We start from the raw sequence: 25,255 nt of genomic DNA, 5'->3' as shown, positions 1-25,255 counted from the left end.
GCCTGGACAAGAGCGGAACACCGAGGCGGCAGAAAGTGGCTAGATAATGGACATATTTTGCAAGTAGCACCAAAAGGATTTCTGATGGATTTGATATGGAATAAGAGAGAAAAAGAGGACACCAGGATTTTCAGTTTGAGTAACAGAAAGGATCGAATTACCCTTACTGGGGAGTACAGCGTGTTTGGGACGGAAGATCAGTGGTTCAGTTTTGGACATGTTAAGTTTGCTAGATCAGAGGAACCACTGCTTGAATGATTTTACGAATCTGGTATAACCTGATACCTAAAACCTACAAGAACACTTGGGGAAAGTGAAATTACAGGCTAATCTCATTCAGGAACAGAGATGTGAAAATCCCAAAGACATCAAGAGCAAATGGAATTCGGGAATCTACTGGAAGGATACCATATCATGACCAAGTTGGGTTTATTCCAGGGAATGGGAGTTTGTTTCAGCATTAAAACTTCAATTCATATAGTTTTCCATTTTCGCAGAAGAACAATATATTATGATCATTTCAGTAGATTCAGGAAGAGGTGTTTGGTCAAATTCAACACCCATTCACAATAAAAATGTCGATACTCTAGGAAGAGCAGTATCTTGAATGTCCTGGGTATTTGCAAGACACTTAGTTTCACCATCTTTGATTGAGTTTCAACACTTTGATTGAGTGTTGACAATTTCTGTTTGGTATCAGAAATAGTAGGGATGCGTACTATCGTCACTTTTAACCAAAACTGCATTGAAAGTACTAAGCGATGTGCGGAGAAAAAGAAATGGAAGGTATACTATTACGAAGAAAGAAAACTGTCATTACTCATAACTGGTATGGTTACACGTATGTAAAACATCCAAAAGAATATGCAGGCGGCCATTAGAATAAAAAGAGAGTTTGGTAATGTTGCTTAATACAATACCAGCATAAAAGTCCGTTTTATTCCCATGCTTGCAAATTGGAAAATGAAATTTAAAAGAACGATTCCAGTTATATCACACAAATATGAAGTATATAAGAACAAATCCAACAAAAATGTTTTAAGTTCCCTATGAAGAAAATGAAAGTTTTATTGTTATTAAAGAAGAGCTAAATATATGGAGGGATTTACCATAATGGTGGACAAGAAGACTCAAATATCGTTACATACGTTAACCCTCTTTATATTGGTCTTTAGATTCAATTTACTGCCAATAAAAACCCAGCAGGTTTCTCTGTGGATCTTGCTTGGCAAGCTGACTCTCAGCTGCACGTGTATAAATGAAAAGGCCAGGAATACCTAAAAAATTCTTGAAGAAGAATAACAAAGTTGGGGGACTTGACTTATCAGCTATCAAGGCTTATTAAAAGTTATAGTACTAAGATAGTGTAGTTTTGGTGCAGGCACAGACAAATCAGTCAGTGGATTGTAACACAGGGCCCTGAAATAGTTGGGCGATCTTTTTGCTGGCTTTATTCCTACATCATATTTTTATGCTATCATAGCTGAGATCATTTTTCAGATCCTACTTTCCAACTGTTCGCTGGTATACAGAAATACCATCACATCTCCTCTCTCCATTCCAGGCCCCCACCTCAGAGAAATTTTTTTTTTCTTTTTAAGAAATACCTTGTGTAACACACACAACTCAGAAGTTTCCAGATGTGATGACTGTGAAAAGTTCTACAAAAGGGATACAACTCAGGTACAAGTCCATGTTGAAGCACTGTATTAGTACTTGCTGCTTTTCAACTCAAAGATGAATTTAAAAAAAGTTTTTAAATTTTAAGTAGCCTCCACACCCAACATGGGGCTTGAACTCACAACCCTGAGATCTAGAGTCGCATGCTCTCCTGACTGAGCCAGCCAGGTGCCCCTCAAAGATGAATTTTATAATGAAATAGTAAACAAACTGTTTTTGACATGATGTCAAGGGAATTGTCCCAAATGAGACGAATTAGAGGTTATGGGGGATGATTTAAAAGCCATATACTTGAGGCGCCTGGGTGGCTCAGTCGGTTAAGCGTCCGACTTCGGCTCAGGTCATGATCTCGTGGTCCATGAGTTCGAGCCCCGCATCGGGCTCTGTGCTGACCACTCAGAGCCTGGAGCCTGTTTCAGATTCTGTGTCTCCCTCTCTCTCTGACCCTCCCGTGTTCATGCTCTGTCTCTCTCTGTCTCAAAAATAAATAAACGTTAAAAAAAATTAAAAAAACAAAATAAAAGCCATATACTTATTTAGCTACACAGTAGTCAAAGCTTAAAAATATTCTATCACGTTTTATGAGAGATGTTAAGGACAGGAGGCATCAGATGTTAGTGAACTCTTAGCCTAGGACATCAAAGATTAAACAAATCTCAAAATATGTCATAAAATAGCCATAACATAGCACATGTAGCTACAGAATATATTTTTGATACTCATGGCCAAGAATGAAGACGGTTGAGCAGTGGAAAGAAAGGGTCACATCATAGCATCAAAACTCATCTCTGACACCGCTTCCTCTGGGAAGGCTTCTCACATTACCCTCCTTCCGTGCCACCCAGTTGGCCTTGGCTTCCCGCCCCTGCTCCCCGATACCTGAGTTATATCCCTTTCATAGAACTTTTCCCACAGTGCTCAGATTGGTCTTTTACTTTCCCGTGTCCCTTGCTAGACTATAAGCTAGGGAGATTAACATTCTATTGTTTTTACTATCCCCACAGCCCGGCATACAGTAGGCACTCAATAAATACTGGATGAATGAATGAATTCATTGTAAAATAACAATAAAAGACAGGTGGGCATTTTAGAAAATTTCCCAGAATTCTAACATTGGGAAATTTTCATTCCTTCTTAATGAATTTCATGATGTCAGACAAAGCACTAGATTATATATTTTCTTCCTCTCTCTTTCCCTAGGAATGAATTTGAAGGAGTTGACCTTTGTTTCAGTAATACTTCAGGGTTATGCACACAGGAGGGACCCAATGAATGTCTATTGAGTTAAAATTCAGCAACAACAGATACATTTGTGATCATTCGGTTTCTCTTGTGGTCACCATCCTCCAAATCACACTGCCGTTAGATTGACCTTCGTGACCCAAACACTCCCTCTAAAAGTCCGTCACAATTTATACTGTTCACATACCAGTTTACGTTTGTGAGCAGAATACATTGGAAGCAGATAGCAAATCACACACGACACACCTTTGTATCACTCAAGCCTTAGGAGCACGGGTTAGCATGCCTGCAACAGGATCGTGTTTACTCGAATGGCAAGATCCCTGTGCAGACAACCTCCATTTATGCTATGAGTTCAAGTACCATGGCCATATGGTTTATGACCTAGGGTCATTCTGGTTTTTTAAAGGAATGGATCTAAATAATTAAAAAAAAAATACTTACACGGTTGGTTGCATTGTTTCTTTGATTTTTCTATATGCTAGTAAGGGTGCAGATCCTACTGTCTGTATAATTAAAGAAACAAACAAAGCAAGCTGCAGGCTTCCACCAGAGGGTAACTGCTTGGGGGTGGGAGTTGGAGTTAGGGCACAAGGTTACAGCTTATGGGAAAAAAAAAATCAAATTTGGCCATTGAAGTTCCATCCCTGTTTGCACTATGAAAAACCCTCTGGCTGAGAGCCCACCATGTCGAAACTGTTTCAGCCTCACGCTGGAGAATGAGCAAATCATAAATGGAATTCATTTACATTTGGTAATAGCCCTAATTTTGTCTGCGTCGGTGTGTGATCAGCATATTAATTTGTTTTCAGAATGAAAAAGAATAAGAATCAATAAATAATACAAAGCTCAAAACTTCCAGAAGGTGCAAAACAGAGGAGGGACCCTGGTGATTTAGGAAGGAGAATGACACTTAAATGTATTATTTAAAAAAAAAAAGGCATCTGTTGGAATAAATAGTTGGAACTGTTTTCATTAATTGTAACATCCAAAAAACTAAACGACTTTTTTTTTTTTTTAAGTAGAAAAGAATCCAAAGGGAAAAAATTCTGAGGTAGTGTCAAGAAGTCACAGGATAAAGCCGTACCTGTAGCAAAGGGCAGTTGGGTATTTGGGAAAGTGATTTCACTTGTGGGCTTGTCCTTAAGGACTTTCAGTCTTGGTAAAAAAGAAAATGACTAAATTGTGTTTTCAGTTGAGACACCCCTCAGAACCTTCCCTTGGCATCTCCCACATCAGCGTAATTATATGTGTGACAAATGTTTTTGTCTTCACACACGAACCAACAGATTTGTGCTCAATAGGCCCAAAGAAAAGTCTTTCTCTTCTGAGAAACTCAAGGCATACGCTAAAGACAGTCATGTGAAAACGCTTCACAAACATATCACATGTGCATCAACACCATGACAAAGAAATATGATAAATGTAAATGTAAAATAAAATGAATGTAAACACAGTGATAATGAGGCCAGTCACCAAATACTTGCCATGTACCGCTCTGGAACCTCAAATCATATTAAAAGTTGTGAGTAGACATCTCGTGGAGGAGGTTAGAAATCATGGAACTAGCAGCCTTCGGTGATCATCTAATATTTGAACAACTGTATCATTTTACAGATGAAAGACATTGAGACCCAGACAAGTTAAGTGCCATACCTAAAGGAATCAAAGGTAATGGCTGAGTGGACCATGAAACTAACAATTTCTTGATTCCAAGCTGGTTCTCAGTCAACCTCGATTTCAATCACGTCTTATTGGAGTAAGCAGCATGGTTGCCCTGAGAAAGTCACATGACATCAGACCGTGTAACCACGAGCTGACATTTGAGACCCACGAGGTGAGCAGTACATCGCCGGATTCACTTAAGTGTGATAATGTATGACAGGAATCCATCACCACGTGACGAATGCATGAGGTGCAAGGGTTTATTTCCAATTCATGCAAATGCGGAGTTGTTTCAGGCTACCATAAAGATTTCGCTTCATCACAATAAGTAAGGAGTGGTGTGCTTAACTTGTGTAGAAATCTAGCCACAACAACCTTATCTAAAAAGAAGTTCCCTAGTAATCATCACCTCACCTGCTGTACAGGAAAAACATGTAGTAGAGTGAATGAAATCAGCCGGGATTGCAACTCATCCAGGATCAGACGTGGCTTTCCTAGGCTATGGCCATCTGCCGGCTGCCCTATCGTGTAGTGTGGAGTGGGCAGAGATGGCCCGTGAGGTTTCCACAGACTGAGTCCCAGGGTCAACTGGTGACACCAAGACAACCCTCATTAGACATCTTTCTGTATCGTGAGATACAGACATTCTGAGAAGCTTTACGAATCATAATCATTTCTGTTGAAGAGAAGATCAGAGTGTATGAAGGCTTAGGTGCCGAGACACAAAGGCTAAACTTGTGTCTGCATGGAAACTGGTACGAAACCAAATTTGTCCAAAAGACATGGTTTTTCTCAATCAGTTATCCTATTTTCGTATGCTTGGCATTATTCAGCCCCTCGGGATATTGACATGGAAATGCCAAAAATGAGCTCTAGAGATGGGTGGAAATTAGCACAATTTTCTATAAATGTCACCTGGCAATCATAATAGTGAAATATTTTGTTACCTAAAAGCCTTTTCTTCTGCCAAAAAAGGCTCAGTTTGGACTCAGTGCATATTTTAAAAAATATATAATTTATATATTTTTATATTTATTATTTTATATTTATATTAATTTATTATATTTTATGATATATAAATATGTATATATAAAATATATATGTTTTATAATCAAGAGCATTACAGAAGGAAAAAGCAAGGTGTAAAAAAGCATTTTATAAATAGAAGTGTTCTTTTGGGCCACCCAAATCCCAATTTTTTAAATGAATAAATACATAGTTTCTGTTTTTAAACATTATTTTAAACTTAAAATAATCAATTAGCTCTTTTATCTCTTTTTTAAAAAGACAAGTAACTCTTAGGCAAGAATATCTTTAAAGAGTTTCTCTTCCTGTCTCTCTTTTTTCATTACTTAGCACATAGGCTATGTTAAAAATGAAGCCAAGCCAAGAATGTGTTATCAGAGTTGTGTGAGTTAACACACAGGCTAGAGGGCTATGATATTCTTAATAATTTACAGCTTCTAAAACCTTATCATCCTTTTATGATTAATGGCCAGGGTATACAGATATTTATTTTGGAAAACAAGCATCAAATCCAGGAGTAGAAAGAGTGACACCAATTTTATAAATGCACTACTTAGAAAATGACAGGTGTCGTATCCTGTGGAATGCAGGTCTTGTAGGGTCTTTATTGTTGTTTTAACTCTTATCCTAACACACCAGCTTTTCCTGGTTTGAGCAGTACAGCAGCAACGCCTCTGGGAAAATATGGCAGAGTGGAAGACACTCCATTGCCAAACCTATGACCAAAATGGAAATTTATCTCTTGATGCAAAGTGGGAATATTTTCATCGTGAGGGATGCGTAAACATTTAGACATGGAAGTGTTTCTAAACTAATATTTGAGGAGAATATGAAAGGCCACAGAACCTGTTCCTGGCCGAATCCTGTCGGATGAGGTCTGTATGAGCAGACAGTCTGTGCAGGGAAGGGAAGGTGAAGGGAGTCTGTGAAGCAGTGCTTACCTGTATTCTCCAAAAGTGCCATCGTCTTCCTTCATAGGCTGGATTTCAGGATCAGCGTGAGCATCTTCTTTTTCCTTAACTAAAACATTTCAAAGCGATAATATTATCTCTTGATTCTGCGTTTCCCTATTGAAAATTTTAAAGAGTGCACTCTCTGAGATGTGTGGTGGTGGAAAATGATTCTACACACAGCGGGATGTTATACAGCCAGATGTGTTATGTGGCCACGCATATACTTTGCTGTTTTCGTCTCTCTGAGACAACCTAATAGAATGAACATTTGTTAACCTATAAAGTTGACTTCCTGTATGCATCTTACTGATGAAGGAATAACCTTTAAGTTTCTGTGATTTCTCCCCTATTGGACTAATCTATTTATTTGCAATAGTCAAGGTTACAAGTCATTTTAGCAAATCTTATTCTTTTGCAGGTGTTTTGTTTTCTTGTCACTGACGGGGAAATGGCCAGGTAAATAGAAATTCATCGGAACCACTAAACTGAACAAAACATTTACGGGAGAGGAAAAGCAATGTTACACGTCATGATATCAAGACTCAGTTCACGCATTCCTTCCTCCAGAAGACTTCCATGAACCTTCCCCTTCAGCCTGTTGGTTGTAGGTGTGACTTTAGCACCTATGACTTTTGTGTAGCCTACGGAAGCAGAATCACTAATATCTTCGGAGAACAGCTTAATTTATTCCACCAAACACCTTCTGATCCTTGACTATGTTTAGGCTCCCATTTAAAAAAAAAAGGGATCAAAAATTGGACAGAACATCCAAATTTATGGCTCTGGGAAAATATACTTATTACTACCTACATAGTTACTCTCATCATTTCATTTTAGTTTAGGATAATGATGCAGCACTATAAGGCAATTTTACCCTTTCTCTCTTACCTGGATATTTACCACCCTTGTTTCTTCTGATGAAGCAAACGATCAGCAAAATTAAGATGAGAAGAGCGACGGCACACATCAGACCAATGAACCAGCCCTGAGTCGCAATATCCACCTGTCGGCTTGCCATTGCTGGAAAACAAATCAGTGGTGTCGGGGGGAATGGGTTAAGGGGGAGATGAGAACGGGTGTAGTCTCTTGAAGCAAAAAACTACCATAGTATACGAGCTTTTATACATTTGACCGTGGCCCCACATTGCAATCTGTCAGTTATGATAAAGCAGGAGTTATATAAAAACTTTGAAAAATCTTCATGAATTAAAAAAATTCAAATAGCAAAATCTGAATGCTAATCCCATCAAATGCTAACGAATCCTGCTAAACATTGTGTTCACAGTTATTTTAACTATATATTCTCAATAGAAACATAGTCCCAAGCCAGTTTTTAATAGTACCGTCTATAGATAAATTGTACATTAAGTACAACGATAAGCATGGAAGACCGAGTTTTAAACAGAACAGAATGTATACATCTAATGGAGTATTTTTTCTTCAAAGGAACCACTTTTGGAGGTTAAAATATCATTGCAGTGATATTGCCATTTTCCAAAATGTTTTATAAATCTTCTTTTAAAATGGAAAACTTTAACACACAAGAAACCTGTCTACATAAGATAACCAGCCTTTTTATTTTATAGAACATCTCAATTTGCACCTAAGACATTCCTTAGATTTGTTATTTATCTCATTTACAAGAGTTGGTTCTAAAAGATTTTTGGAAATTTCTGAAAAACTCTGATTTACCCTCAAAGGATCAATATTCAATATTCATTATTGTTTAGAATCCGTTTAAAAGCCTTTGAGAGGCATCTTGATCGGGGAAATCATTACTGGAATAAATGACCAGCTTAAAGAGAAAATACTCATTCACATGTATACATATTCTTTGTCTTCATCTATTCTGTTTGAGTCAATAAATGTGAAGCCCCTTATTCAACTAGTCACAGTATGCAAATATCCTAAGAAAAACACAGAATAATTAGCATTTCTGGTATTATTCAAAAGTGTCAATCAAATGGGACAAAGTGCAGCATCAATGGCCATTCAGACATGCCCGTGAGGATTTGTTTAAATAAATTGGTACGAAACTTTTTTTAAAGGCCTTTATTATTATTTTTTTTTACCATAATCAAAGTAAAAGGTTTTCTTCTTTTGATTCATAAGCATGCCTATACCATGCTTTCGATCTGATTGAGTTTATTTGAGTGCACTCAACGTGGTTGGGTTGGGCATATGTGATCTCTAGATGCAGAAACAAACATGGCTACACATATCCCAGGGTCAGCTCTCTGTTGCCAAAATAGCACCTCATTGCCTTATTTTTCTCCACACCAAGTAGAGGGAGAAAAATGAAATGCCTAAAAATCAAGTATGAAGAATGTGAAGAACATGTGTATGTGTGTTTAAGAAATACAATGAAAAGTGGAAATAAGTGATCTGGAATATAAATCAAACGCCAGTAGCCTTTCGCAACCTCCCTTTGTGCCTCATTGGCTAGAGGGGTTTTGAGTTGTATCATAACTAGATATAACCAAGGCAGGAGTATAGGCAGTGCCCTCCCTCCATACACACACCAGAATCATGATGACGAAGATGAAGAGGAAGGCAGTGATAACGACAGCTAACATTGTGAAACTCTTACTATCGGCTAGGCACTGTGTTGAGGGCAACACCTTCTTTAATCCTTCGAGGTGGGCATAGGGAATAAACTCATACTAGCCAGTATGCTCTACTGCTCTAGTGCATTCCAGAAAACACGTCCAGACATCAACTCTGCAGAAGTCTTTCCAAAAACCAAAATGCTATAGAGACTTTCCCTGAGACAGGTAAAAAGATTTTGAAAGTCTATCGTGACATGCTCCTTGGCAATACATTTCTTTCAGTTTGCACCTGGTCTTTGATGGCGTGCTTTTTCTCCAAAACGGAACCCCAAGCCAACTGGTGTAAGTCTACTGAGCATCTGATTGAAGTTAAAGAGTCCTTGTTTTTAGTATGCTCAGTCACTTCCAGCCTTGTTGTAAATAGTATCTGCTTTTACATTTTCCATCCAATTAAATACAACCAATAAGGGCAACATGCAACGAGATACTCAAGTGCCAGCACAGACATGGTCTTAGAAAGGTGGTGATTGCTGAAGCCGAACTTCCTGCTGGCAGGTGGCTATTGTGTAACTACGCAAAAAGTGGAAATGTTTCTTTGACAGTCGATGAGGGAACAGCCAAATTGATTTTGAATTTTTACCTCTATGTTCCAAAAAGAAAAGAATCACATATTTCACAATCCCACTCTTTAAGATCAGGCAGACACAGCAGGAGCATGCGTGCGTATGCTCACCTAAACACACACTGGTGCACCAGAAGTTGACTTAAACAAAAATGATGTAAGTGAAAAGAACTTCTACTGACTTCCCATCCACATAAGAAGGGATCTAAAGCCCAGAGTGGCTACGAGAGGCTTCAACTCTTCCTAGAACACTCTAAGATCATCTTAACTGCAGATACACGTACAAACCCAAGTCATGGCCACCACTGTGCTTCACACACACACACACACACACACACACACACACTGAAGCCTGTGGGGCCTTTTCTTCTTGAATCCGAGTTTCAGTGGGCAGGTATTTGTAGGATTAAATAGGAGAATGAAAAAGGATTTTCACTTTATTTAAATCTTTACAATAAAATTATGGTCACGCTTGAGCAACCCATAAAGCAATACATTAAATAAAAAGACAAATATAAAGGATATGAAAAAAGAAAATAAGCCAGAGGAATAAAATTTGCTGGTTCCTACAAGTCAGTTTTTTTTTTTTTTAATTTACATCCAAATTAGTTAGCATATATACAAGTCAGTTTTAATAAGTGTTCTGCTAGCACATTGCTTGATGTCTCCCGGATAACCTGTGCTCTGTGGGAGTAGGTCTCTGAGGCAACGCTCAGAATAATAATGTGCAGGAGGCAGAACTAATAAATAGCTATTTATGAAGAATCCATTAAGCACAAAAATGTCCTCTTGAATTAAAATAGAAATGTATAGGAAGAGCAAATCGGGGGGCGTCTGGGTGGCTTAGTCAGTCTGGGTGGCTGAGCGTCTGACTTGGGCTCAGGTCATGATCTCATGGTTTGTCAGCTGGAGACCCACACAGGGCTCTGTGCTGACAGCTCAGAGCCTGCTTCAGATCCTCTGTCCCCCTTCTCTCTCTGTCCCTCCTTGGCTCGTGCTCTCTCTCTTTCAAAAATAAATAAACATTAAAAACAAAAAAGAGCAAAACATTTCCTTGGCCAAAGACAGTTGACCAAAAAAAACCTGTTGAGCCCGGTAAAAGCAAATCTGCGTTACATCCTTTGTGATATCCAAGAAGACAGGCGCTGATGGGAGACAGAGACGATGAGGAGGCGGGGTCCTCACAGGACTGGGGGCAAAGAACCACAGCACCCACACACCTCGTATGGTCTCATCTGATTTGTTTTTCAGTTTGTGCCAGGGGAAAAAATTAAGAAATATACCTTAAGAATTCAGACTATAAAAGGCAGAGATGGTGTCATGGTAAGGAGATTCACAAAAGAGGGGCGCCTGGGTGGCTCAGTTGGTTCAGCTTTGAACTCTTGATTTCAGCTCAGGTCATGACCTCATGGTTTGTGAGATCGAGCCTCACATCAGGCTCTGTGCTGACAGCGAGAACCCGCTTGGACTTCTCTCTCTCTGCTCCTCTCCTGTTCACTTGCTCTCTCTCTGTCTCTCAAAATAAATAAATGAACTTAAAAAAAAAAAAGATTCATGAACGAAGCAGAGAGGAAAGCTGAATCTAGGTTCCTGAAGTTATTTAGCACAAGTCAGAGAGAAAAGCAGCTCATTAAGGCAGGGTTTAAACATTAGCCAGAATGCTACGCCTCCATGCCGAGCACTGACACTCACATGTCAGAACTCAGCATGGAGGGGAGGAGGAGCACGAGCGGTAGAAGGTGCGCTTTCACACTGGACTCAGTCTGGCAGCCCTACTGGACAGAGCTGGGAAAGTGGGAGGACACGGGAGTTGGATGAACGGTGTTTGCTCCTGGAGGGAATATGTTAACTAAGGTCACCAGGGCTTAATCACGACTTACTCTTTATCATAGCTACATCCGTGGCCTTCTCCTATCTCTCCACTGCTGGCACACAACAATGGCCCACCCGTTATGACGGTTCACCTTGAACTACCCGCCAGCTGCAGCTGGAATTGTACGTATAGCAACACTGGAGAAAAAAAATATTGTTTTCTCAAGGGTTTGCCTTCTGTCCTATACAAGGACAAAAAAAAAAACGCCACAATCTGATGTCACAGGTGGCATCTCGTTCTAGCTAGCCGCAAGCTGGGAGTACATCGGCGTCTTCAGGGGTCCGGAATAGCTGGACAGACGTGGCAAGTGCCAAACAAAGTGGTCATTTCCGCCTGTCTCCCTTGGGGCGTGGGCCCCTGTGACCCTGGACGTGGGTGGAGTGAGAGCCTCTCCTCCAGCACTGGAAGGCTGAGCCTCGAACCCCAGTTCTTCCACGTCCCAGCCGGGTGACACTCCAGTGACCTGACGTGTCAGTGGGTACTCACCCCGCCCACCTCACAGGACTGTGGTGAAGAAGTGAATGAGAAAAGCCATGAGAACCAGTCGCCCGGTGTAGATCCGAGGTGACTAAACGCTAGGCTGTTACTATTATCATGTATTATGTATTATGTATTCTAGCCATAAACGAACAAAACGTCTCCTTGAGCTTTCGGTATTTTGAAGTTAAAAGACATCGATAACAAAAAAAACACCCATAATAATAACTGTGAATGGATAGTCCTCTTTTCAGTTTCATGCACCACTTTCCTAGAGCTCTTTACACAAGGTCTTTACAAAAATGCAAGGAACAGAATAGCAGAAGCATGGCTTTCTCTTTCTTTAAATGTTATGATCTTTGCTCATAAATAATTTAAAGTGTAGTTTAATAAGCTGCCGAATATTACCTTTGATTTCTTTTTTTAAAGCCACTCGTGATTATAGATCTTATAAATGATACATGACTTTAAAAAAACCTTTTTTAATGTTCATTCATTTTTGAGAAAGAGAGAGAGAGAGACACAGAGCGTGAGTGGGGGAGGGGCAGAGAGAGGGGGAGACACAGGATCCCAAGCAGGCTCCAGGCTCTGAGCTGTCAGCACAAAGCCCGACGCGGGGCTCGAACTCAGGAACGGTGAGATCACGACCTGAGTCCAAGTCAGACGCTTAACTGACTGAGCCACCCAGGCGCCCCATGACTTTAAAAATCATAATGCTCGTGTAACAAAAGACATGCACAAAATGCATTTTGCCTATGGGTTCTACAGCAAAGGCAGCATCTCCTCAAGAACGCACCAAGCGACTGAGCGTAAATACTACGGATGATTAATCACTAAGCGAGCGTGTGCCACACAGCCCTTCTTTAAGCAAGCAGGGATTGTTTTTCATCTTATGCATTAATATGAATATTCTTGCATCGCACATGAACATTTTCTTTATTTTAGAAACTTCAATCGTTTCTGGTGTATCAGGATACCATTCCAATAACGAAAATTATGCAGTCAAATTTGGTGTGGTAACAATGAAACGCACGATTTGAACAATTTCTTATTCTATTCAAGTGCGATCATCTTCACATCAGTTGCCTAGTCAGACTGCAGGATTCTGCTGGATTCCAGTCCCCCTTGACATAAAAAATTGTGACTCCATCAGCGAGTTATTTTAGCTTGAAAAGCGTTTCAAAAATTCTGTCCTAATTCCAAGGGAAAATTTACATGTGTAAAGATGTCAAAAATTGAATTACCTAAATAAAGTAGGTGAAGAGTCATTTTTCCCTCTGTTTTTGTAAGGGTTTTTGTCTATACTGTGACTAGAAGGTGATCTGCTCAATTCTGTCATTCATTAGATATAAAGAGCCAAAGATGATTAAAAACCCAAACTCCCAACCCAATTGTGCCCCACACAAAGACATGCACGGCCCTATGCATAACACAACCCCACTGGCCCCCTGTTTCCAAGTGGAACGCCCCGTGGCATCACACTTGAGTATGAGCCACAGTGAGCATGGCACACGCCTCACCCGGGCTGGTCTCAAACACATCCTCTCGACTCACAAAACCAGAGACCCCTCAGTACCAACTCAAACTGGATATGTTCCTGGCATTAGACCCTTTACCCCAAAGAAGCTCTGAGAACCATTTACAATTTCTTCCTTCCTTCATTCCTCTTTGCCTATGGGACGTTTGCAAAAACAACTAATTTAAATATCTTAAAGAACTGGAAATCACTCAATGCTTCAAGAAAGGAAAATTCTTTATATGCTAAAACCAAAAACCGAGGATGCTTAGGTTTATCATTTTAGGGTATTATAAATCTAGTCATGTCAAATAAATCAATTAAAATGAAAGAACACATGAAAATACCCTCAAAGAAAACTTGAGCAGATATCCAGACTGCATAATTGTATATATTTCCACTGTAAGTTTTATTTTTTAATGTTTATTTATTCTTTGAGAGAGAGAGAGAGAGAGAGAGAGAGAGCCCAAGCAAGGGAGAGGCAGAGACAGAGAGGGAGACACAGAATCCGAAGCAGGCTCCAGGCTCTGAGCTGTGAGCACTGAGCCCGACGGGGGCTCGAACTCACAGATTGCGAGATCATGACCTGAGCTGAAGCCAGACGCTCAACCGACTGAGCCAGCCAGGTGCCCCCATTCCCACTATAATTAAATCTTTTTCTTTATCTGCACTTTGCCTTATGAAACTACTGAGTTTCTCTAACGATGTTTATAAAAAGAATTGTTATACCTTAACAAGTTTAAGTGAACTATGGAAAGAATTGTGTTTTAAGGCTCACAAGATGAATCTCTTGGTGAACTTAAATGCCTTCAAATTTATCTAAGTTATCAATTCAAACCTCTCACCTTCAAAACCATTCCTAAAGAAATAGTTATTTCTAAACATATTTACTTGCATGATAAAGGCCTAAACAGAAAGCTGGACAACATTCCACTTGTTGTCACAAATGCTCACTGGCCACCCAATTTATCACGTACACAGCACGATGCACCGGGGTGGGGGCATGGGTTTTCATCACCTGCTGAAAATTAAAGTGGCCCCGTCTCCTGGTGGGCGTGACCAAGATGTAAGTAGAGCACCTGATTTGGGAATACATTAAATAGTGAAACATAATGGGTGCTCCCTCCAAATGTAAATGTTCTGCAATTTCTGATAAAATTCTGTCGCGCAGTAGGGCAAAATGACTACTTTTAAGTCAGTTTGACTGCTGCTTCGTTAAGGTCCAATTTGAAAAAACTTTTCTTCTTTTCTACTTGTACTTACAGGTATAACTTTCGCTATATTACTCTTGTTTACATGTTGTGGGTATAGAACAGTTTTAAGCGCCATGGTATGAAAACAACATATGCAATGGAATGTATCATGTCCCTTGGTTTTTACCGACATGAACAAAAGAGACTCCTAGCTACGTATAAAATATGTAGTTTGGTTATTCAGTTCACTACAATTTTTTTAGATAATTATGATTTATTTAATTGGATCAAGTTATCTTTCAGAACGATCCACAGGAAATCCTTAAAATTTCCTTAATCTCTTAAAATAAGCTGCTCAAATTCACAACTGGGTAATGAAATTGTTTCTCACTGCCAGCTACATCATATTCAACATAAAAGTTTACATGCTTGGGGTGACTGGGTGGCTCAGTTGGTTAAGCGTCCGACTTTGGCTCAGGTCATGATCTCACGGTTCATGAGTTCGAGCCCTGCGTCAGGCTCTGTGCTGACAGCTCAGAGCCTGAAGCCTGCTTTGGATGCTGTGTCTCCCTCTGTCTCTGAGAGATTTTCCTCTTAAAGGAATATAGAATGATAGGAATATGATCCATCACCAGACACAGTAAATACGAACATGGATGTAAAACATCAGTGACAAAGATCCCAGGCAAAACATTAATTTCTTTTTTTTTTTTTTTTTTTTTTTTTTTAAATTTTTTTTTTTTCAACGTTTTTTATTTATTTTTGGGACAGAGAGAGACAGAGCATGAACGGGGGAGGGGCAGAGAGAGAGGGAGACACAGAATCGGAAACAGGCTCCAGGCTCCGAGCCATCAGCCCAGAGCCTGACGCGGGGCTCGAACTCACGGACCGCGAGATCGTGACCTGGCTGAAGTCGGACGCTTAACCGACTGCGCCACCCAGGCGCCCCCAAAACATTAATTTCTTAAAAAAAATTTGGAATCACGGAACTGATGAATTTAGCCTTGGTGTATTTATTGAAGGTGTCAAGGCAGAACCACAGTGAGATACTTGCAACAGAAGAGCATTTAGCTTGTTCTTAAAAAAATTTTTTTTTAATGTTTATTTTTGAGAGAGAGAGAGACAGACAGAGTGTGAGCAGGGGAAGAGCAGAGAGAGAAGGAGACACAGAATCCAAAGCAGGCTCCAGGCTCTGAGCTGTCTGCACAGAGCCTGACGCAGGGCTCGAACTCATGAACCGTGAGATCATGACCTGAGCCTAAGTTGGACGCTTAACCGACTGAGCCACCCAGGCGCCCCCACTTAGCTGATCTTCAGAGAAGATATTGTACTTTTAGTGCAGAAATTCCAACGCTCCTTGCTTTTACTCTCCACTCATCAACTTCCTTGACATGCCAGCCAAAGGAGTAGGAGTGTCATATCTTTTTTTTTAATTGTTAGTCTCACCTGCCAGATTTTCAGCATATCAAAGGCAAGACCCATCTTACTAACCTACACAGTGCCTTCAAAAAGGCTGGTGCCTTTTATGCGCCAGACAGACATCAGCTGTTGAACTGATTGAACCTTTTATATCATCCTTCTGTTGTTGTTGTTCAGGCCAAACGATAAACCTGATTTTTGTTTATTCTTTAGCTTGTTGCTTGACTTCACTGGTTGTGGTGGGACCAACTCTGGTGTAATTATTCAGGGGGAGTCTGACCACAGAGAGGACTGGTCACCAGCTCCCCGGTGCCCAACGCTGTTCAGTCCTAACTGACTGACCACAGTCGGCTGCTAATTATATCAAGAATCACGTTCGGTTCCTGACCTGCCAGTTAGTCTCTCCCTATTCCCGTACCCCAACTAGTTCCCTCACAAAAGTGTTCTGATGACTGGTCCTGAGGGTGAGAAAGTAAAAGGCTATGGATAAAGTCGTGTCCATCCATCAGCAACACTGAGACCAGAACTCAAATCCATTATCTGTGTGTTTTTGGCTCATTTCTATAGATGCCTTCACAGATCTATTTCCTAGAATCCCAGGTCCCAGAACTACTTAAAAGGGACACAGAAGTTGTCCCTTTAAAAGGACACAGAAATTGAACAGACACAGCGAACCAATAATAACTCTTATACAGACACTGAAGGCTTCACCCAAATAAGGACACAGAGCCACATAAAGGACTCCTAAAGATCTCAAGAGTGTGTCCATGTTCAAATTAAGGGTTGTTGAGGGAAAGGGTCACTATGGCGTTAGCAGAGCTAACTGTATTATCCCGGACTCTACTTCTCGGTTTAAGTAATCCTTTTGTAATTATATATTTGTAGGCTTGGGTTTCATTAACATCTCTTAAAATCTGTAAGGAAATTAAAAAAAAAAAAAGTAAACCCAGAGGCATCTCTTTTCCCCTTTAATCAGAGGTGAACTAAAAGCAGTAGAGGCTGATGTGTCCAACTGTGGAGGACGTCATGCATGTTTTTTCTCAGCGGTTCCTCTCTTACTGTTTTTCATCTGTTTTTAAGGTAAAAACTAAAACACACATAAAAATACTAAAATTTAGAAGGATCATAGAGAACCTTCATTTCTCTCCTCGCAGGGACTATCTAACCTGCATGGAGAAGGAACAGAAAGAGAATAGAATTCATGCTTCGATTGAAAAAAAATATTTTTAAGGAAGGGGAGCCCAGGATAAAAATTATTCTTGAACAGTTGAAAGTCTTATGGCAAATGCCATCCCTTTAGGCAAGCAATGTTTACTTACTAGCGCACTATTAAAAGAAACAAGGCAGAAAATCATGTTAGGTGCGGGTTTTAAAAAAATATTTAAGCACTATTTCTCTTTTTATCTGAGGTACATCAGATTTCAACATTAGGGGCATCATGATCGTTCTGACACTGCATTTTTGCTCAACTCTATAATCCTCAGTAACTCGCAATTCGAGTTAGTAACACTAAATGGTAGAGCCTAAATGATTAAAAAAAAATTTTTTTTTAATGTTTATTCATTTTTGAGAGACAGAGCAGAGACAGAGCATGAGCGGGGGAGGGGCAGAGAAAGAGGGAGACACAGAATCAGAAGCAGGCTCCAGGCTCCGAGCTGTCAGCACAGAGCCCCACGTTGGGCTCGAACTCACGTACCGCGAGATCAGGACCTGAGCCGAAGTCAGACGCTTAACCGACTGAGCCACCCAGGAGCCCCAAGCCTAAATGATTTTAATAAAAATTTCTTTTAATTGGTTTTAATTCATTAACATCAGTGAGTAATCCCTCCCCCCCCCCCCCCCCCCCGGCCACCTCCCGGGAATTCATCCCCTCTTCTAACTTGGCAAGTCAGTGGAAAACTAAGCCTCCCAGACAGCCCTGTTATAGCACAATTACTCAGCTACTGGCTCCAGGCGGAACCCCAGGGGCACGTCCCCTGCCTGGGGAGAGAGGCCAGGCTTTCTCTGGAATGCTTCAATGGAAGGTTACCGGGGGAACACAGCAGAGAATTATTATAACACAACCAAGGATTTTAATTGATATGTAACGGTCCCAGGCAAGGCGCCCCTAACGTGTAAAAGAGAGAGCTCCGTCTTTCTACGGTGTTGTGGACATTTGAATTTTTACGACCTTGTTCTTTCAAGTCTAAAATCACACGTACGACATTATTAAGATTACTGAAAATGGCTACAGTTCTTATTCAGTCACTCCAACCTCTATCTGATCTACTTTTTACAATTTACCAAGGCTACAAATATAAGCGAATTTCTGCCAACACGGGAGATCTGTATCAGGCCTACGCTTACAAGACCTGAGTATTTTCAGGCAGAGCACTTATTTCTCTTGGTCTCCTTCTTCCCTATTTGTACTCAAGTGTGTCAAAGTCCAAGACAAGCCCTGGCCAGGGGATGCCACGTGATTACCGTGCCCTGTGGCAGGGACTCCGGGCTCATTAAAAACCTAACAGATCGAGGTGCCTGGGTGGCTCTGTTGGTTAAGCATCTGACTCTTGATTTCAGCTCACGTCATGATTTCATGGTCACGAGATCAAGCCCCACTGGGCCCATTGGGCTCTGCTCGACAGCACAGAGTCTGCTTGGGATTCTCTCTCTCCCGCTCTCTCAGCCCCTCCCCCACGTGCATGCGCACACATTCTCTCTCAAAATAAATACGAAAAACTTAAAAAAAAAAGAAAAGAAAAGCTAACAGATCAACCAATAACCAAGGGCCAAAGACTGAGGCATCTTTGGAACCGCCTCATGTGGAAGACCTATCACAGGGCATTCGAGTCCCGCTCTCCCAACAAACCTTTCTCACCCAGACAGCTGAGAGAAACGGAGAAGAACAAAAGTACAGGTTGGCTATCCCCCAGGGGGAAGAGACTCGTGCAGTTTGGTGAAGACAGGATGGAATGGAGCATGCGGGCTTGACCGGAGGACTTGGTCGGAGCAAGCCCTGGTGGTCGGAGACTGTGGTTCCCAGGCCAGTTAGAAGGTGTCCAAATGGACGGTGTAGTGTAAGGTCAGCCACGTGTACGCGGTGTCTATACAGAGCAGAGCTAAATCAGGTGAGAATGGGCAGCTCGGTCGATCTGAGTTCTTACAGGCTGTTTCCACTACAGGACTAATATTTCTGAACCCTGAACCTGTGGTGTGGCCACACGGAGGATTTGCGACAATGCCCAGTTTGGGTCCCATCCAACCCAGCCACGGTCATATTGTTAGAAGCTAAGATCAGGGTTTGGACCAGGGATAGGTCTTGAGAAACAGTGTAAGTAGAATTCAGTGTGTGGCTTTCTACTTGTAAACAAAGCTAGATATTAATTTTAAAGCCAAGATCTTCTAAGACCTTCTCTTCCATTTGGTGTTTCAAAGCTCATTTTATATCATTTTTTTTAACCCATGCTGCACTTCGCCATGTTTAACATTGCAAATTTCACACATGTATAAAGTCATGCAGATGAATTATTTTACCTTTGCCTGCACCTACATCAGGCGGAAGAATACCAGCTTTAATGAAGGGAAACAGAAAAAAACAGGACACTATATAGTTAGAGGTAACACACCCATGAGCATGTAAAGCGATATAAAAACACTCATTAAAATGCCAAAGCATGCAAGGAGAATGAAGTGTACCATGTCAGGTACACGGGACAGAGATACGTTGGTGTCCCCGAGCTTACCCAGTAATCAAATCCACACACAACTTAAGGCGCATTATTCATATCTGTCTATTATGTAACAAGTCTTAACGGGGACTTCAAACCAATGTTTGGGTAGAAACATCATTTCCTCATGCTATGGAAGATGATCCAATACATCACCCTTAAGGAATTCTATAATTTAGAGACGTGCAAAAATCAGAAAATCTTTTATAATGTTTTTAGTAATTTTCACTGAATCTCATCTTTTTTTTTTGTTTTTTTCAAAATAATATTTTAAAATATGAAAGGAAGCATTAATTCCTTTTCTAGAGACTCTAATGGGACCATTTTGCCTTCTTTGGACCAGATGGCACACCGGAATACAAAGTCCCACGCTCAAACACAAAATAAACGTGCTATTGAATAACTGTTTCATATTCCTTGCTAGACAATCTAAATTGTTATGTGGCCTAGAAGATTATTTTCTGGCAAATCAAGACCAGAACTAGAATTACATTTATTTATTTGTATACAGATGTGTATGTCAGTGGGTGCACATATCTGTATGTCACATGTATGTGTATGTGCATGCGCGTGTACGTATATATGCAAAGTTGTAGACAGGAAAGAACATGGCCTTGAACTTTGAATTCATGTGTGGCAAAATGCTGTAATGACATTTCAACCTAAGTTTAAAAATTTCACACAGACGTGGGAAACAAATATCAAATAGTTATCCTCATAGGAATTAAATAACTGATTGTACAGATGTCAGGGTGAGAAATCACAAACAGGTGTCTGCATTAGTTGGGAAAGATAGATACTCCGTGGGAAGAAGGAAGAAGGCGTCCACTTAGGTCACAGATTTTTATCTCGTGACACTCACAGTGACATGAACGTTATACATACCCAGCTTACCTTCATCCACAGTTGTCACTGCTTCCTCTGTGATTTGACTCCCCGATCCTGCTGCTGTTTGCGCATAGAAATAAAACTTATACCGAGTGCTGAAATTTAAATTTTTTAAAGTCCAGCGCGTCTTGTTGGCAGGAATTTTCAGATCCACCAGTGGGCCTAACTCGTGCGTGCTGTTGACTGGCAAGAAGAAATAAGAAAAAGTGCATTCCCCGTGAAGTTCTGTAGGAATAGTATTATCAATAAATGTGCCAACCAAAAATGCCAAACTTGGATTACACTGACTTTTGTGATCCTATTTATTCTTTGCCTGACATAACTCAGCCGCTTACAGCTCCTCTAATATGGCAGAACAGGGGGAAATATATTCCCCATCGGCTTAGAAGCTAGGGGAATTTGACAGCTAAGTTGCAATAGCGTTTCTTTATTTTGTAAGTTGGCAGGTGGAATCATGTATTGATAAGCCCAAACCTCATCTGCAGAGGCCTTGTACTAAAGGAACCCCTTTTTTTCCTTTCTACCCTTTTTTTTTTTTTTTTACTGTTTTCTAATTATAGACAATACCTACCTAGCATCCACCCCACCCTCAAAGGTCTGTATCATTCTGCAGGTTGCTTGATTTTCAATAGCGTATGCGTCTTTAAAAAGTATGATGTGAATGAAGTTCCTTCTGGAATACCAGTGGAAGGTGTATGTACGTATATATTGTGCAGCATTAAAGAAATAACCAGTTTGTATTTTAAGGAAACAGTTACTTTTCTGTTTTCCTTTTTTAAGCCATATTCCCCCCTTTCCCTTCTCCCAATAACTTACTTGGCTGATACTTTAAGGTGTATTCAGTCAAAATGCCATTCGGGCGGCTCGGTGGGTCCCATTCCAAAGTGAGGGAGTCTAGTGTCGGGTTAACAATCTTCAAAGAGGACGGAGCACTGGGGACTTACAGTGAGAACACGGAATCAACGAGAGGGTTTGTGAAGGTGTCAAAATGTGTTAAAATGACATAGTGTACCATATTCACACCATTCCCCAAGGTTTTCTGTAACTCACTCTTGTTCCCAATCCTGCCCAAAACACACTCACAGAAACCTGTGACGAGAACCCGTTCAGCTATTCTCTTCCTCTTTTTTCTCGTCATTTCCACTGAAGCTCCTTAAAACCATCCTCCGCAATACATACAGGCTTTGCCTCTCGATGGATCCGAACTAGTATTTTTAAAGGGGACGGAAATTGTCTCATGAATGGTGTCTTAATAAAAGCAAAACGGGTGGCTGAGTCAAACTATTCTGACCAGACCTTTGAGTAGATGCAGCTGCGTTCTGGGCTATTAAGGGCTGTTTTTCTCCAACAAACCAGGTGTCTCCAAGCAGCCAGGACACCCTGCCTGCTGGGCTCTGGGCATGAGCCAGCCTGCCCAGGTGCAGAGCGGTTCTCACCCGGAGAGCTGACAGACGCCCAGAATGTCATGGCGATGGGCAGAAGCCACACAGCTGGCAGACCCTTAGCGCTGGGAAGGCCCCCAGGTTCCCTGTGGCAGAGGCTGGCAAATTACCAGAGGAAACATGCCTGGTCCTCTCTCTCACTTCCTCCTGAGGATGACAAACGGAGGCAGCTCTCCCTCACGGTCGCTACCTCCTCTACATGCCCACCCTCTTCCCTAGGTCCGGTAATGGCACCACTGTCTCTCCCCGACTTGGAACCAAGTCTCTCCCTTGAAACCAAGGAGTCACCCTGAATCTCTCCCTCTGCCTCATTTCTTCCATCTCCTGGGATACCACATCCTGTCAGTTCCACCTCGTACAGGTCGACCACATCCATTCCCTGCTCTCCTCTCTGCCAGCCTTCAGTGGCCTTTGCCTGGGCCTAGAAGGTTCCTGGCACACAGTTCTAAGCTTCCCCAAGGCACCCCTTTCAGAATCTGATGACAGCCAAAAACTCTCCCCAGAAAAATAAACACATACTGTATATAAAACGAGGGGGTTCTCGGAGCTCCTTAAACCCATTCGTTGACCCCCAAGAGACTGTAGTCTTCAGGTTAAGAGCCTCTGGCTTACAGGTTAATATGATACGAGTCCTCCTTGGCTGACCTTCCTCTCTTTTCTCACCATTACTGGATACACAACTTGCAGTTCCTTAAGGAGACACGCTGTTTCACACCATTGTGTCTATGGACACAAGACCTTCTCTCTTCCTTAGCCTTTAATTCACCGGTCATCGCTACTATGACACCTTCCCTGAACCATCTCTAATTGCCGCGTGAGGTCTCACTAGTAAAAGCCTAGAGAGGAAGGAGTCTTTAACCTCTAGGGAGCAATGAGTCCAACCAAGGACAGGCAATTGTAACAAGATGGGAGCTTGGACACAGGATGGCCCTCAGAGAATGCTGGGAAGGTGCCAACATCATGAGCCTTTCAACCAGGAGCCAGAATGGGTTTGCCTGTAAACTGCTTTTATCTAAAAGAGCTAAGGAATCCATTTTTAATACGGGCTTGAAGCAAAATTCAAATGCATGATCCCTATCTTTCTTACTCTCCTGTCCCCCTCTCCCTCATTCACCAGGCTCCCATGTCCCTGTATCCAAACTCCTCATGTCCCACCCCTGAATCAATGGATATTTGATCCTCCCTCCTCCTCCCTTTGCCCCTTCTTGCCATGCTTTTCCTTGTCTTCCCAACGCATTTTGTCAAGGCTTCTAACTCGGCTCAACTTCAAATTTTTTCTCTTTTAATGTTTGTTTATTTTCGAAAGACTGAGAAACAGAGCACGAGTGGGGGAGAGGCATAGACAGAGGGAGACACAGAATCCGAAGCAGGCTCCGGGCTCTGAGCTGTCCACACAGAGCCCGATGCGGGGCTCGAACTCACCAGCTGTGAGATCATGACCTGAGCCAAAGTCAGACGCTTAACCGACTGAGCCACCCAGGCGCCCCATAACTCAGCTCGAAGTTGGCATAAACTATGAAGGCGCCCTGGGGAAGTAAGTAAACCACGACTTACAGAATTATTTTTCTTGCCAGGTGTTTTAGGTTCTTACATGAGTTCTCATACTTTTCAGATGAAGTAACAGAGGCTTACAGAAGTTACATAACTCACTTCAGGTCAGGAAGTTAATGACCCCAACCAACATCAAATTAGCAAGGTTTCTGACAGTGGGGCTAAGGGTGGAGAAAACTTTCAGGCAGGAGAGGGGATTTGGAGGAACACTTTGTACTGGGAAGCCTTCCAAGGACCCTCAGGCCACCTAGGAGTGGACACTATGCCAGCTTTGTGGGGCCTCTTCTGTCGTGCAGAGGCTCTCAGGATGCACCATATGTTCTAGAAGCTCAGAGACGCGACCGCCCCCTACCTCCTTCTGGAGTATTAAAGACTCTGTCGGGGCTGGCTGGGCCCTCCCCTTTCCCGTTGACCACTCGCACGTTCAGTGCGTAGTGGCTGAAAGGCTCCAGCCCGGGCAACATGCCGTGTGTCTTGCTGTCCTGGAAAGTGAGGATCTTTTTCTCGATGTGGCGTCTGTTTCTCTTAAGTGAACCCTCCTGTGCCTTCCAGTAGTAAATCTGAAAGAGCAAGAACAGAAGTCAGGGACAGGCAGAACCGGGCAAACGAGATTCCTCCTGCTCATGAAACTGAAGTCTGATGGTTGTGCCCTAGAGGATTTCCCTGGTGCATTTTAGAACTTGATTCCTGGCAAAACCAATAGACATTGATTATGAAGCAAGACAGTGGAAGCCCAGAGATAACGTGGGAAACTGCATCGAGAATATGTGATGCAGCCTGGGCTATATACTGCTTGGTGGGAGGTGTCTAAGGGAAATAAGTGGAACAGCACAATACCCGCCCAGTTCTTTCTAGAACATAAGATAAAGGAAGATGATAGAAGGACTGAAGCGGCTTACTTGTATAAAATATGCTGAAAGTAAAAATTACTGCCCAATGTTTACATACTTGCCCAGAATACAACTTCATGTGCAATATATCATTTAATTTAAACCTCAAAGCCACAGCAAAGCTTTTATTATTATTCCTTTAGCACAGATGAACCCTGGACAACTGAGTGGCTTGTCCCCAGCCACAGGGCAATCAAAAGCCATAGTGGATCCTCTACTCCCAAGTCTAGGCCTTTATCACTATGTCAAACTGACTCACTTAAAAATACTTTTTTTTAGGGGCACCTGAGTGGCTCAGTCAGTTAAGCATCCAACTTGGGCTCAGGTCATGATCTCACGGTTCATGAGTTCGAGCTCAGGGTTGGACTCTGTGCTGACAGCTCGGAGCCTGGAGCCTGCTTTGGATTCTGTGTCTCCCTCTCTCTCTGCCCCTCCCCACTTGTGCTCTCTCTCTCTCTCTCTCAAAAATAAACACGAAAAAAAATACATTTTTTGTTGTTTGGTATTAAATGGCAGGCACAGATTTTGGAGAGATGGCTAAGCCAAGGGTTGATTAACTGTG

At 41.6% G+C, this 25,255-nt stretch overlaps 1 protein-coding gene across 14 annotated transcripts in view; it reads right to left on the bottom strand.

The window, feature by feature from the left end:
- NRCAM (neuronal cell adhesion molecule) overlaps window positions 1-25,255 on the bottom strand; it is a 282,635-nt gene that overhangs the window by 5,095 nt on the left and 252,285 nt on the right. For 9 of the 14 annotated variants that reach the window (XM_078442572.2, XM_078442563.2, XM_078442567.2 and 6 more), the window contains 6 exons: window positions 24,156-24,363; window positions 21,627-21,749; window positions 20,817-20,993; window positions 19,729-19,764; window positions 7,455-7,586; window positions 6,555-6,633 (listed from right to left, as the gene is read on the bottom strand). In XM_078442572.2, the coding sequence (XP_078298698.1) occupies window positions 6,555-6,633; window positions 7,455-7,586; window positions 19,729-19,764; window positions 20,817-20,993; window positions 21,627-21,749; window positions 24,156-24,363 (755 nt within the window). The remainder of the gene's footprint in view (window positions 1-6,554; window positions 6,634-7,454; window positions 7,587-19,728; window positions 19,765-20,816; window positions 20,994-21,626; window positions 21,750-24,155; window positions 24,364-25,255) is intronic. The other 5 variants (XM_078442568.2, XM_078442570.2, XM_078442566.2 and 2 more) reach the window with 1 other exon arrangement.

This window comes from Panthera onca, chromosome A2, assembly GCF_046562875.1.
Source record: "Panthera onca isolate mPanOnc1 chromosome A2, mPanOnc1 haplotype 2, whole genome shotgun sequence".
NCBI lineage: Eukaryota > Metazoa > Chordata > Mammalia > Carnivora > Felidae > Panthera > Panthera onca.
Note: the sequence above shows the minus strand (reverse complement) of the source record. Positions and strands in the feature narration are given on the sequence as shown.